The 14,109-nt window shown below is 50.9% G+C and overlaps 1 protein-coding gene across 1 annotated transcript in view; it reads left to right on the plus strand.

The window, feature by feature from the left end:
* Positions 1 to 1,002: 1,002 nt before the first annotated feature.
* The window catches only part of RARRES1 (retinoic acid receptor responder 1), a 50,666-nt gene continuing 37,559 nt past the window's right edge, over positions 1,003 to 14,109 (plus strand). The window contains exon 1 of the mRNA XM_040636634.1: positions 1,003 to 1,296. Coding sequence (XP_040492568.1) covers positions 1,018 to 1,296 — 279 coding nt within the window. The 5' untranslated portion in view covers positions 1,003 to 1,017. The remainder of the gene's footprint in view (positions 1,297 to 14,109) is intronic.

The following is a 14,109-nucleotide window of genomic DNA, read 5'->3' on the forward strand; positions in this document are numbered from 1 at the left end:
TTTTCAACTGGTATAACAAAATCATGCTCAAGTTGGCTTAAAGAATGAATGTGGTTTATTAGTTCTTAAAACTGCCAAGTCTAGAGATAGGGCCGGCTTCAGGTGGGTCCTGAAGTCAAGCCAAGGACTTGATTTCTTTCCGTGCCTCATTTCTACCTTCCACCGAGCTGGCTTCATCCTGATGCCCACTTTCCAGAGGGTGGCATGACGGCACCATCAGTTTCGGGGCTACAGGCTTCCTCTCAAAGGCGCAGCAAGGGGGAGGAGAGAGCTCATTCTCTAGAGGAGCAAGAGTTTCTCTCCGAGACCTCACGAACAACTCCTGATTCACTCACCCGAGTAAGGTCCCGAGCCTACACCTGAACCTCCCTCCCCCACAATGACCAGGGGGTGGAGGGTCCTGCTGACCACTACAGCCTCCTTTCCAGCCCCAGCCCTCAGGCGACCTGTGCCACTCCCAACGTCATTGTGCCACAGGTAGCCCCATCAATGCTGGCTGAGTTCCGCCCCCTTATCCATGGCCTCCAATTTCATTGTCTGGGAAACCGAAGTTCCAAGCCCCGGAGAACTGAAGCAGGCTCGCTCTGAAACCCAAAGGATTTCGAAATCGAAGCAACGGCAGAGAGCAGCCGGGTGCCCGACTGGGCTGGGGGCGCGGAGCAGAGCGGCGGCGGGCAGGTTGCGCTCCCTCGGGGGCGGAGTTTCCACTGCCCCCTCGTCCCCCTGCCAGCGCGGCCCGGGCCAGACACCCCCGGCTGGCCCCGCGTCGCGAAGGCGCCGTCGCGTCCGGGCTTCGAGCCGGAGCAGCCGCGGCCCAGGCGGAGTGGGGCGGGGCGGAGGGGCCCCGGGGCTGGAGGCCGCGCTGAGAGGGCGCGGCCGAGCGAGGACTCGGGCTCCCCGCAGCGGGCCGCCCCGGGGGCGGAGGGGAGTGGCCCACCGCGGCCTTATTTCCTCGAGCGCCGGCGCGGCCCTCCCGGAGCCCCGTCCGTCGAACGCCGCGCCTGCCCGCCCGCGTCCATGCCGCCCCGCCGGCAACCGCAGCCCAAGTCTGGGCCCGAGGGCCCTCGCCCCGCCGTCCTGCTGCTCGCGCCGCTGCTGTTGTTCGCCCTCCAAGGGGTGGCGGCGGCGCCCGCGGCGGCCGGGGGGCGCGAGGACTCCCCGGGGCTCCAGGACGCGGAGCTCCCGCGCGGACTCCTGCAGCAGGCGGCGCGCGCGGCGCTGCACTTCTTCAACTTCCGCGCGGGCTCGCCGAGCGCCCTGCGAGTGCTGGCCGCCGTGCTGGAGGGCCGCGCCACGGTGAGTGCCCGAGGGACGCGGCCGCGCCCCGCGTGGGCAGCGACACCTGTGTGCGCGCGCGCCCGCCCCGCGGCAGGTCCGAGGCCGGGTGTGTGAGCAGTGCGACATTGGGGGAGGTCGGGCTGGTGCCACGGCGCCTCCGAAGTGGTCAGGCGGTGTAGGGGACCGTGGTTGCTCAGAGTCCCCAGAAAGCTGGCTGGCTTTTTCGGCTTTTATGAGGCGACAGATTTTTCACAGGGCAGCTTCCATTCCTGGGAAAGAGGTGCATGGGGAAACTGAGGAACAGGCCCCCAAAGCGAGGCTTGATCTTGTCTGGCGGTATCCAGAGGTGCTTTGCCAAAGGGGTGGTCACCACGGCTCCAGCAGAAGTGCTGGGTGGGATTTCTGAAATCCGTGCCAGTTCCCCTGCGGACCGTGGACGGACTGTGTCTTACCAGCAGGCGACCCTGCAAGGGCTTCCGGATAATGTGGTTGGAATTCGTGAGTTGGCGGGAGGGTGCGGGGGTGGGGGGGAACCTTCCCAATACCGGCGTCTATTTTAATGGGAGTGGACCAGGGCTGTTTTCCATGTGAATGGAATGAATGAGAATTTGGCAGCTCCTGACTCGGTCGCTGATTTCCAGGCACCGGCTGTAGGAACCTCATTTTGTTGTGTCTGTGGAGCTACGTTACTTGTTTCGTCAAACAGAGGAATGCACGGTTACAGAGCTCCGCTCTGTCCCGAAAGTAGCGATGCTCTTTCCAGTAATCCCCAAATATTCCACAGAGCCTGCAGACTCAGCCTCAAAAAATCTAGAATTAAGTGTAGAGTGTAAGTAGGGAGAGTTTTAAAGAGGGGCAGTAGGATTTTTAAGATTGTTCTAGACTTGCTGACAGATACAGGGGTGGGGAAGGCCTTTTGGAAACCTAGGCTTTGTTCCTCAAAGACTTAATCTGTACTTAAGGTGGTTACATCTATTGACTGAGGAAATCAATTTTTTCCTAGAAAAAGGCAACCAACTCTTCTTACCTTTTTTTTAACAATCCTTGCTGTCTCAGGGAGAAAAGTTTTACTAGGGCAACAGAGAAGTGCAAGAAACAGAGCTTGAGAACTTTCTAGTAAAGTTGGAGAGTAGTCACCTCCCAGAGCCCAAAGAGAGCATCCATGAAGATTTGCTCCCTGGTTATCATTGAGGAGGATTCCCTACAGCAAACTCAGTTTTCAAGTTCCAGAAATTCTTTTCTTCCTTCCAAGACCATAAAAAACTAAATAATACTACTTCGCTTTTTTATGCATTTAGTCATCCCCTTGAAAGAAAGTTAAATACTTGGCATCTTTCACAAAATAACTAAGCTCTCGAAACCCAAGTGAGTTAAGTAGAAATTCCCTGTCTCTTCCACAAGGGGCTCAGTTAGTGTTTTTCATCTGTAATGGTATATATAATGTTCCTGAATTTTAAAGGAATTCTCCTTTTGACCAAAAAAAGGGTGGGACAATAAATCAGAGCAGATATGGGTGTGGGGGGAGGGCGTACTTAATAAGTAGGGGAATGCAGGGTATTGACCCTAAGAAAGGATAACTTCCTATGGTCATTTGGTTTACCTTTACATTTCTTCTGAAAATGGTTATACATGTTTCTAAATCAAGGAGCCAGGAAAGAGAGCTCAGTGACTTTCAGGGCCAAGAGTCTCTAGCGGCTAAAGTGGTTTCAGTTTTTCCCCAGGAATTCAGTGAAATTTTTTCTCCATTCCTCTACCACCTTCAAACATCACCGCTAAATGGAGGCTCACCCTCAAGGGTGATTGGGGCAGCCTGGGGCAAGGTGTGTCTTAATTTGTGGCCGTGGCCTGCCAGGATCCTTGGGGTGGCAGAAGCCTAGCAGGGGTCCCCTGAGATTGAGTGCTGTTTCCTACTTTGGAGCTGCCATGGGCTGCCTTTCCAGAATGAGGGGGACCAGTCAGTGTGGTGGTGTAGGAAACCCGGATTCCAGCTCCTGCTTTGCCTCTAGGGAGCCACACAACCTGAAGAAGAAAGATCATGTCTTTTCTGATTATTTCCTCATTTGGAGTGTAAATAATCCATGTTCTGCCAACCACACTAGGTGTCCTTAAGAGTGCTAAAAGAGGATATAAGTACCAGTTGTAAAATATAAAAAAATGTGAGTTACCATTATACTGTCTGAGGGGTGATCCATTTATCCATGAGTTATTTCTTGAGCACTTACTATGTGCCTGGAACTGGTTAGATATTATGGCCCTAATTCAGATTGGGGTGGGATCATAGGGTAAGCCTCTTTGAGATTCATTCAGTTTCAAAGCAGTCTCTTGGCTACCTGAATGAGGAGCACAGACCTCACCTGCAGGGAGCTTTCCGTGTAGTGGCTTAAGAAATTTCTGCTCTGCTTACAAGAAGTCGTAGTATGGACAAGAAGTGAAAAATGATACATCCCCCAAATGGGTCTGCATACTTTATTAAATCAGTGCATTTGCAGAGTGAGTGCTCAGTTGCTACACAATGTCTGTCACTCTTCCAGGACTGCCCCTAGGGTGAGCAGGTGGCTGGGTGTGGGTGAAAAGTATAGCTCATAGGGAGCCCTCTTCACCCTAAGGGTCCATGCACCCCTTTGTAAGATGAGAGGCTGGAGCCAAGTCAGGGGTTTTCAAAGTAATGGCCCACTAGTGGGTTAGGAAATCAAGTTAGTAGGTTGCAGATGTTTTGTGGTTTGTTGGTTTATTTTTAACAAAATTGGTTGGAATACAAACTATTAGAGTGTGTTGCAAAAGTAAGAGTAAATGGTACCTAAAATGTGTTTCAAATATATATTTATGAACTAGTTCGCTATGAAGAATTCAGTTCTTGCTGTGGGTTTCAACTAAAAGGATTTTGAAAACCAGTGAAGCAAGTGATTTTTAAGACCTCTTCAGCCCTGATTGATTTTAAGTGATTTCCTAGTTGTGCACAACCTCTCATTTTAGAAACACTATCGCCCTCTTGTGGTGAAATCCAGTAATAGCTGTGGTAGTAAATCTAGCCAAGTTTTGAGAAATCCGTGCCAGAGGCTGAAAGAGCCAAGTGAGCATTCTGTTTTGTTTTGTTTACTAAATTATAGGAAGAGATCGCAGACCACAGCTCATGTTCCCTCACTGTCCTACCTGGTGCCATCTTTTTTCTGGCTTTACCCTCCACATAGGATGTGGCACAGCGTCATGGCCCACAGTGCGGAGTGGTGGGAGATGTTGGGTGGCGCTGATACCCAGGGTATCCTGGATCAGCTCCACTCCCAATTCCCTCCTCCCATACGAGGCTGCCCTTTACACTGAGACAAGTCTTAGCAAGCCCTGAGCCCACTGCCCCTAGCAGATGACGAGAGGCCAGCCCTTCCCCTGACATTTAGAGGTCTTTGTGTGATGTACTTCATGAGAAACGCAACCCACTCAGGAATCAGCTCTTGTTTGGGAATTGTCACTTAAGGTGAATGCCAGCTGCACTTCTTGGCTCCTGTGTTTGGAGGAGGGAGGTTATGTCCGTACCTCAAAATACTTCAATTTAAATGAAAATCAATAAATTGTAAATGTATCCCCTGTTTTGGGGCATAGGGCCATGGCCATTTCATTGTCCCCCCTTACAGTTTTTCTAGCAAGAAAACTCAGCTGTTATGGATCATCTGTGATTTCCATTTTGGCTTACTTACAGTGCAGGGAGCACTTGCAAAGAATACCTCCTCTACTTTCACCCTTTTTTCTTCCTTCTTGCTCAATCTTGACTCATCCACATGCAATTCAACAGCAAGAGTTTTAGAGAATTTCTTCTACAAATTTAACTTGAATTTTGTGGACATACTTTTTTTTCTCTCTCTCATTCTTCACAGTTTATGTGACAGTTTGCATGCAGTTAGGTAATAGGTACCCCTGGCAGGAGCGAGTTTGGGAGGAAAACCATGGACTTCTGGCAAGCATCAGGCCACCACTGGGGCAGACAGGCTGGACTACTGTGGGCACCCGCCTACGTGTCTGACAGTGGAACGGAGCCTGTCTGCTGAGCCACAAGCATTTAGGAGAGCACTTACTCTATTAAGAAAAACGGTCTTCCTCTATCACTTTCCAATCTTTGCTTTCACTCAGGGGAGCCTTCTAGCTGCTTTTACAGTCATCACAGAAGAACAGGGGTGGGATTTGCAAGATGAACATGGTATTTCTCTCTGTGCCCTCACGCTGCCCTGGGGATGGAACCTAATAGTCCTGAGAGCGCAAAACAGAGATTCCCTCCTTCGCAGGCATTGCTCCTGCTGAAAAGGCACAGGTGCACCCAAGGTCTCTGCCCAGCCTCCCACCACAGCACCCATCTGGTCTGTAGGCTCTGATTGCAGAGTCTGGGTCTAGCACGGGATGGGAAAAGGCCACCTGGCCCTGATGATAAATTTAGGCCTTGGCTTCGTGGCACCTAGCCCCAGTCACCCAAGCCAGCTGCACCCAGACGAGCTAGTAAGTAGGAATGCTTTGGATCTCCTTGTAATAAATTGTTTTGAACCACAAACTTTTTTTTTTTTTAAACCAGTCCACAACCCTTTTCCACTTGACTTGCCACATGTGGTGTCCTAGCCAGGGACGTGTGTGATCACAGATTATGAGCAGTGGCCCCATATAAAGCTCCCTGGTGGTGGTGGGTCATGAACCTAACCACCAGGAGTCTGGCTTAGTGGCACACGCTTCCTTGAAACACCTAGGTGGCTCTGCTAGAGATAGAATATAAATACCGAACCCTAAAATGGCTGATTAATGAGGCATGGAATGTTAAATACACACAATATCTCCCGAATCCGACCTGGCCTTTGATCGCCGTGTATGGACAGTGAGTCACCCTACAGATTTATCCTCACATATGCAGGCTTTGCGCTGATGCCTTGGTTGGAGAGGTTTTTCAGAGCTGGTCGCACAGGACTGGTTGGGGATAGGAGCCATAGCAAGTCTCCACTCTAGGTTAATTCTGTTCAGCCTGTCTCTACCCCGTAAAGTCAAGTTATCAAAGGGGGTCTTGTACCGTCGCTGTATGTAGGATGTATATAAAACCACAATGGTCCCCAAAGGACCTGCCCACACAGAACACATTAAGAATTGCCAACATCTGTAATTAGATTCACTGCTGTAACAAATTACCACACACTTTATAGGTTAAAAGACCCCACAGGTTTATTCTCTTATTCTCTTGGTCAGAAGTCCAAGCGAGTCTAGAGCAAGGTGGTGGAAGGGCTGTATTGCTTCCAGAGTCTGTAGGGGAGGATCCATTTCCTTGCCTTCTCCAGTTCCTGGGCTCAGGTTTCCATCTTCCATCGTCCAAGCCAGCAGCACAGCAGCTCCTGAATGCGGCACCACTGTCTCCTCCACAGAAGGGCTCTCGTCAACACACCGATTCAGCCCACCTGGGTAATGCGGGCTTCTGCCAGTCTCAGGATCCTTAACTCGAGGGCCCTCAGGCCGCACACGGGTGACGTTCCCTTTGCCATGTCAGGTAACATAGTTCCAGGAATTAGGACTTGGGCACCTTTGAGGGCTATTCACCGGCCTCAAAGGTGAATAGCCCTCACCCAGTTTCTGGGGTAGCTCTGGGTTCATGCAAGTACTTCCCACACCGCTGGATGGGTGACTGCACCCGAGAAATGGCAGCTCTTGCTCACACCTCTTGTCTGGCTGATCTCTGCAGCCTGGGCGATCTCCTCACCTCCAAACACGTCGCCCTCCGCACCCCGGCCTGGTACTCGACTGGGGGCTGCCTTGTGCTGGCCCTTCCACAAGACTGTGTTGCTGTGCTGGGAAAGCCCTCAGACCTCTTTGTTCCACCTTTCCTCTGACGGCGGGCCCTGTAAGGAACAAGTATTAAATATTCGTTCAGTGAAAATAAAGGTAGCTGGAAGGGTGCTGGCACCATGGGGCATCCGGAACACGAGCTGGGCCAGGCCCAGCCCTTGCAGAGGAATGAGGGAGACCCCGTACTGAGTACCCGTCTTACAACCAGCCTTTTCCAGTTAGCACCCCCTGAGCTAGAGGGGAGGCAGAGGGCAACACTGCCTCTGGCCATGTCCACTTTAGCTTCTTTCCCAGGGTCAGGAACTTGGAGCCAGAGTTGGCTAACCAGCGCTCTGTGTCTTTCCACCGGCGAAGGTCTCCTTGGACCCCACGGGATGGGGCCTGAAGGTTGCGGACTTTGGCTCCATAGACTGTTTGCTTTATCTGGCATTGCCTAAGAGAGGGAAAATGCAATAAGATAATTCCCGGGTATAATGTAATACCCTGGAGCTCTCTGTCCAGAACATAAGAACACAGCAATTTTTATCCACAAATGACTCGTTTACTTCTCTGCCACTGAGCCTGACTCATAAAGCTAACCTTACAAAATGAAGAAGTTTGCTTTTACTGAAATGGCATGACATTTATGTTTTCCTACCAAATGTGAAGGCTGGAGGGGACATTTGGAAGCAGAGTCTGTCAGGCCAGTGGGGCCCAGTGTGTGTGGGAAGGGAGATTAGAATCACCTGGAACTTGATGACAGCCGGAGTTAGTGGTCCCCACCCCCCATCCCCTCAGCCTGAAAGCATGACGCTGAAAGTTGTCACCAGCTCTAAGGCAACACGAAGGGACTGTGCTGAGCAACCACCCCCAGAGAGGGGAAAAGCAAGGACAGCGTTTCCCCGAGAGCACAGGCTTTTCTTTCTGTAGATTAGCTTTTGGCAGAATCGTGTCTTTGGAAACCTAGAGGCACAGCATTGTCAGGGCCTCCCTGCGGCAGCCGAGGGCAAAGGCTTCTTGGGGACACCGTTCCTGCTCTTTCGTCGGCTCCAAGTTTTTGAGTGAGTGTAAAGGGGGTGTTAGGTTTCTAAAATGAAATAAATACCTATTCTCTATTCCTCATTAAGGTCCTCAGGTTTATTTGCAATATTCACAATTTCCAATATTTCAGTGACTTGACTTTAAACAAATAAACGTTGTATCTAATATAAATATAGTCCAGACATGTGCTGGAAGAAAAATCTTTGATCTGTTGGCATGAAAACAACCCTTTCTGTTTTATAGTAAACAGCTTTTTACTGAAAATAAGCCATGACTTTGTAGAGTCGCTATTAGAATGGGCAGTTTTAACTTCCTTTTTAAAATTTATTTTTAATTTTTAGAAGATTTTATTCATTTTTTTAGAAAGAGCATGCATGAGCGGTGTGTGTGGCATAGAGAGCGAGAGAGAGACAGCGAGAGAATCCTCAAGCAGACTCCCCCTGAGCGTAGAGCCCAATGGGGGGCTGGATCCCACGACCCTGAGATCATGATGTGAGCCGAAACCAAGAGTCGGATGTTCAACTGACTGAGCACCCAGGTGCCCCCGTTTTAACTTCTTGATGCACACATAAATGCCTGTACGTGGCAAAGTAGCCTCCATGTAATAGGAAGCAAGGAGCGAATTTTCTTCAACATTTTGTGTATTTGAACTGCGTCAGTCCAGAGCGCCGCCTTCAGTGTTCCTGCTTGCAGAAGAGCACACCCTCTGTCGTCACGGAGTTGACTGAGTGCACTCCCTGAAGCACAGGGTAGGCCTGCCATCTTAACCTTCTAAGGCCCGCGACCTAATTGCCAGAGACACTCTGCCACCCAGACTTTGAGTTACATTCCTCCGTTTAGTCCTCGTGAAAGCCTTGGGCCCTCAGAGTTGTCGTGCGCTCAGTGTGTCAGTCAGCTGTATTCTAGTGACCGTCACCGAGCTACTTGTCACTTCTACCCCTCCCTCAGAACTTCAGCGGTTCTACTCAGCTCCTCGAGAGCAGCTCTCAGATGGTGGTCCCCAGACCAGCAGCAGCAGAGCCACTTGGAACGCAATAAAATGCAGATTCCCAGGTTTGCAGACTCAGAGCTCTGGAGGTGAGGCCCACCGCGCTGTGTTTTAGCAGGCTGTCCCAGAGACTCTTGCAGCTGAAGTTGGAGAGCCACCACTCTAGAACAGTCTCTGTAAGAGACCTTCTCTAATCTGGCCCCAATTCACCATCCTAACCTTCACTCCCAAGTACGTCCTTCCATTCACTTGCCAACCTCCCAATCCGGCTGCTCGCCTGCATGCCGGGACTCACACTCTCTTGCTTGTGCTGGGTGCCTCTCCCTTTCTCTCAGCTTCCCTCCGCCCCAGTCCTCCCTGGCATTTCCTCACCTGCACTGGCTCATGCTCCCCTTTCTACCTTACCTGAAATAGCGCATCCAGGGCTCCTTACAAAATCTCAGATCGTCTTCACTTCCGTGCTGGTGGGGGTTGTGGTGCCATCAGCGATGATACACTGAGGTCCTAACCCATGCACCTGGGATTCTGACCTTCCCTGGAAATAGTCTCTGCAGATGTAACCAGGTTAAGACGAAGCCATACTGCATTAGATGGGCCCTAAGTCCAATGATTGATGCCCTTAGAGGAAGACCACATGAGAGAAAAATGCTGTTTAAAGACAGAGTTGAGGTTGAAACGCTGCAGCTGCAAGCCAAGGAAACGTCAAGGCCTGCCGGCCACCACCAGCAGCCAGGGAGAGGCAAGGAGGGATTCTCCCCAGAGTCCCAGAGGGGGCACAGCCCTGACGATACCTTGGTTTTGGACTTCCAGCCTGCAAGACTGAGAGAGTATCCATTTCTGTTAAGGCATGTGATTTGTGGTACTTTGTTACGCCTGCCCTAGGAAACGGATACACATGCCTGGCCTGGCCATCTCCTTCCAGAAGGTTTGGGTGGTCTTGCCTATAGGAACCACGGTTATAAGCACAGTCAGTCTCCCTCTGCTCCCTGTCCCCTCAAGCACACATTAAACAGCTTTCTTTCCACCGTCCCTTAGAGGTTGCTGGCTCTGTCTACACAGCTTCTGTTCCCTCTGAGGGCAGAGCAGCAGTCTGGGGCGAGGCTTTATTACTTACTAGCTCTGTGACTTTGGGCAGTTGACTCCATTTCTTCATCCTTAACATGGGGCAATGGTAGTATCTACCTGCAACAGCTCTGGGGACGTGCGAACACACAGGCACCATGTAGAACCACGAGAAGCATGGAGTGAGAGCCCGTTGTAGGTATTCTGGCTTTATCACGTGTTCTTTCCCAGTGGCCAGCGGGATGCTTTACATGCAGGCATAAAATAAATGCTTGGTACTGATTTGGTAAGGATTTGAGGAGCATGTCTCTTACCCTCTCCCCCAAAATTGAGTGTACTGAGTTCAGTCTTCCTTTGTGCACTTTCCTTTATGCATTTCCTCAAACAGGACTTTAAAAGCAGCCTGTTACCCTGCCTACTGCAAGGGAAGCCCCAAATCAAAGTGCTGCTCGTTGCCCTAAGAGCCCGTTGGTTGTGAGGCTCGGCATATGCAAAGCGCACATGGGAGGGGGCTGCCTTTCTTAGCAGCCAGTGCGGGGGGGGGGTGGGGGGGGGACCAAGAAACCTGGAAAACAAAACACACACAGAAGCCAGATTAGAATATAATCCATGTCATTAGGGGTCCCTGATTATAAAGCATTTTGTTCTAGGCTACAGCCCATAAATCCTCTTTTATACATAATTAAAAAGAAATCTGTAGCAAAGAGCTCCTAATTCACCCCTGCAGGCTATACAGGCACACGGTCATTTGCTTTGTTTGCAGACTTTTCCTTTATATAAAGCGCCAATATTCTGGAAAATACGAGAACAGCATCCTGTACCTCTTGCTGTGTTTTAAGAAACGCATATGAGACTTCCTAATTTGTCTCCCATTTGGACAGTTTGGCAGTGGGGGGAGGAGGGTGAAAGGGTGTAGCACAGTGACCTGCTATTCCAGGAACAGTCCTTCCCTTCGGGAAGCCAGAACGGTTGCCACCTTTCCCAGAATTAGAGTAAGCTCTTTCAAGAAATATCTATTTAGTTTTTTGGTTTTTTTTTTTTAAATAGCTATGAATGGATGGCTTAGCTTTGCACCATGCAGCTGTAGCAAGCCAAGAGCCAGCTGCGGAGCGAGGACCACCCAACCTGGGGAGTTTGGCCTCATCCCGGGAACAGAACCTCTAGATTTGAAACCACGTCTCATTTGTTTAGCACACGCCTCAAAGCTAATCCCACTAACCGGGAGAAACAAAGACCTAAATCTGAGATATGGGGTGAGGACATCCATGCTCAGTTACTTTAGGCTTAACATTTTTAAATGACTTTTTATCTTTTTAAAAAGTGTGTTCATGTGCTCTTGGTCCCAGGTACAAAGCTGAGGGAGGACCATGCCTCATTTCCAGGGCCATTTTTGTCTTTGGTCCAGGGAGGCTCCTTCTGGAATTTATTCTTTTATCCCCACTCACCCTACCCTCCCATGGGCCACCACTCAAAAAAGTCTGATGTGTTTTCATCTGTCAGTATTCTTATAAAAGATATTGTTGGGCTTGTGTGCAAATTTTTATTTAAACAATTTTTTATAAATGGTTTTATGCCATACATTTTTTGTTTCTGTTTTCACTCACAGAATTTAGGATCTATGTACATTGCTGTGTGTCATGGCGCCAGTTTGCTACCTGGCCCTCCGAATGGCTCTCTGGGGCCGGCACCCCCATTTTACCTGCCCACCCTCCAGGGACGGACACCAGGTTGCCTCCAGCTCCCACTACACATGTGGTGTCCCAAGGAGCACCCTCTTTTGAGTGGCCTGAACCAGCATCGCAGCTTCTCTGGGATAGGTACCCAGGGCTGGGTTTGTTAGCTTGCAGGGCACATGTAAGCTTGATGTGACCACGCAGCCAGACTGCTCTCAGTAAGCCAGTAAGCCCCCAAACCTGGCCCGCAGTTGCCCTAGCCACTTTCTAATTTATTGCCGGTCTAGTAGGTGTACAGTGATACCTCATGGCTTCTTCAATTTGCATTTCTCCGCTTCCTCATGAGTTCGAACCGGCCTTCAGAGCTCTGTTAGCACAATTCGGACCTGTGGAGTGCTCGAACAGTACCCCGCACAGACCCGCTAGGGCATCTGTTCTGTAAATACAAGCATCATTTAAATGATGGTTGGTGTAGTCATGTCCTAATATAAAACTTACATTCTCGTGGTTATTTCTGCCCTTGAATTGCATTCAGTGTTTATCTTCCACTGTGGCCTTCCTATCTGTCCACCGTATACTTCTCTCCATTGCCCCTGTTCCCGCCTTGGTTCATCCACGGCCCTCGGCTCGCCTCTTTCAGTCTCTGTGCCCTGCGTTCACTCTGGACACCTCCTCACTGCGGCTGCAGCTCTCCACGCTCCAGCCAGAGGGATCTTTTAAAAATCTCTCCTATCTATGGCTTCCTATTTCTCTTACCATAAAATCCTCACCACAGCCTGCGGGCGGCCCCTCCTTATCCTGGCTCCCGTCTCTCTGCCCTCTGGCCCCACTGGCAGCTCCTCGGGGACCTTCCTCCCCACTGTTCCTCCCCGTGGAATGATTTGCCTGCACCGCTGCCCCCCCAAGTCCATTCCTTCTTAATCTTCACGGTTCCGTTTAGAGGTCACTTCCCTGATCCTGAGGCTGGATCAGTCCCCCAGTTATCCTTTCATAGCTCTTAAGTCGTCTACACTCAGATCGTCAGTTCCACGCGGATCTCTTTGAAGTCCTTGTCCCCCGCCCCCCAGCCGTGCCGAGGGCGCAGGCTACCACTGTCCTGCCGAGTTCCAGCATCTTGCACGGGCTCCGAGCGCAGCCAGTCCTGCAGTGGGGGTCGCACAGCCAGAGGGAAACACAACCCCGAACGGCCGGGGGAGCCCGGAGCCCGGAGCGGACGCGGGCTGCTGCTGCTCCCCGGGCTTCTCGCAGGAGCACCGCGCCGCCGCCCACGGAGCCTGTGACTCACGAGGCAGAAGGCAGCCGCCTTTGTGGGAGAGAAAAGCTCCGCGTCTTGATAACTGATACAGTACAACCGAAAATACAAACCTCTTATTTTGGACAACATGTGGATGCTTTTAAGAGTGCCTGATTAAAATAAGGAAATCAAATCAGCAAGGAAAATAACTCTTCAAAAGGCCAGGCGCCATTCTGACTCAGCCCGCAGCCTTTGTTCATCGAGTTCTGTTTCTTTCCCTACGAAGAGAGTGCGTACTGAGACCGCATTTGCCTCTGTGTGTTTTCAAATATATCTCAAGTAGTTTATTTAAAATATGCACAGTCGTATCATGGATGAGGAAGACTTTTGTGAATCCTTGTCGATGGCAAAGAACCACCCCCCCCCCATGTATTATTGATATGAAGGTTGGTGGTCCTTGGATTCTTCTCTCTGTACACAGTAGGTCTTCCCTGGGGGGTTGCATCCAATTCCGTGGCTTCAACCACTCTACCTCCACTGAATCTCCTACAACATTCAGCTGCCTTTTGGACTTCTCTCCCTTGTTCCTGGGCATCAGGAACCTACCTACCTACCCACTCTGCTTCCTCCTTCTCTTCTTATGAATGGTCTCCCCACCCATCCTGCCCACCCCCAACACCAGCCAATGGGGGTGCCTGACTCCTGTGTAGGAGGCCTATTCTCAGGGGGTCCTCGAAGTGGATGCAACAAAGGCCCTGCCTGCAGCAGGTGAGAGGGCCTCAGGGCTGGTGCAACAAGCGGGTCAAGGCTTAGAGCCTGCCGGCAAGCACAGGGGCTGCCTTCTGTGAGTACTAGTTCTTGGTGGGTGCCCGCGTGGTGCGGGAGTCACAGGCAGCAAGGCCGCCGTTCCTTGTGTTCCTTTAACTCGGGAAGCAAAGACCCCAAACTGGAGGAGTGTCAGAGACTGAGGCCGTGGAAAGTCTTATCCAGTGACTTCCACGCAGATCTCAAACCCGTTAACCACTCATTTGGGAGCTTCAGGCAGGAGTAAACCA

This window comes from Ursus maritimus, unplaced genomic scaffold, assembly GCF_017311325.1.
Source record: "Ursus maritimus isolate PB19 unplaced genomic scaffold, ASM1731132v1 scaffold_20, whole genome shotgun sequence".
NCBI lineage: Eukaryota > Metazoa > Chordata > Mammalia > Carnivora > Ursidae > Ursus > Ursus maritimus.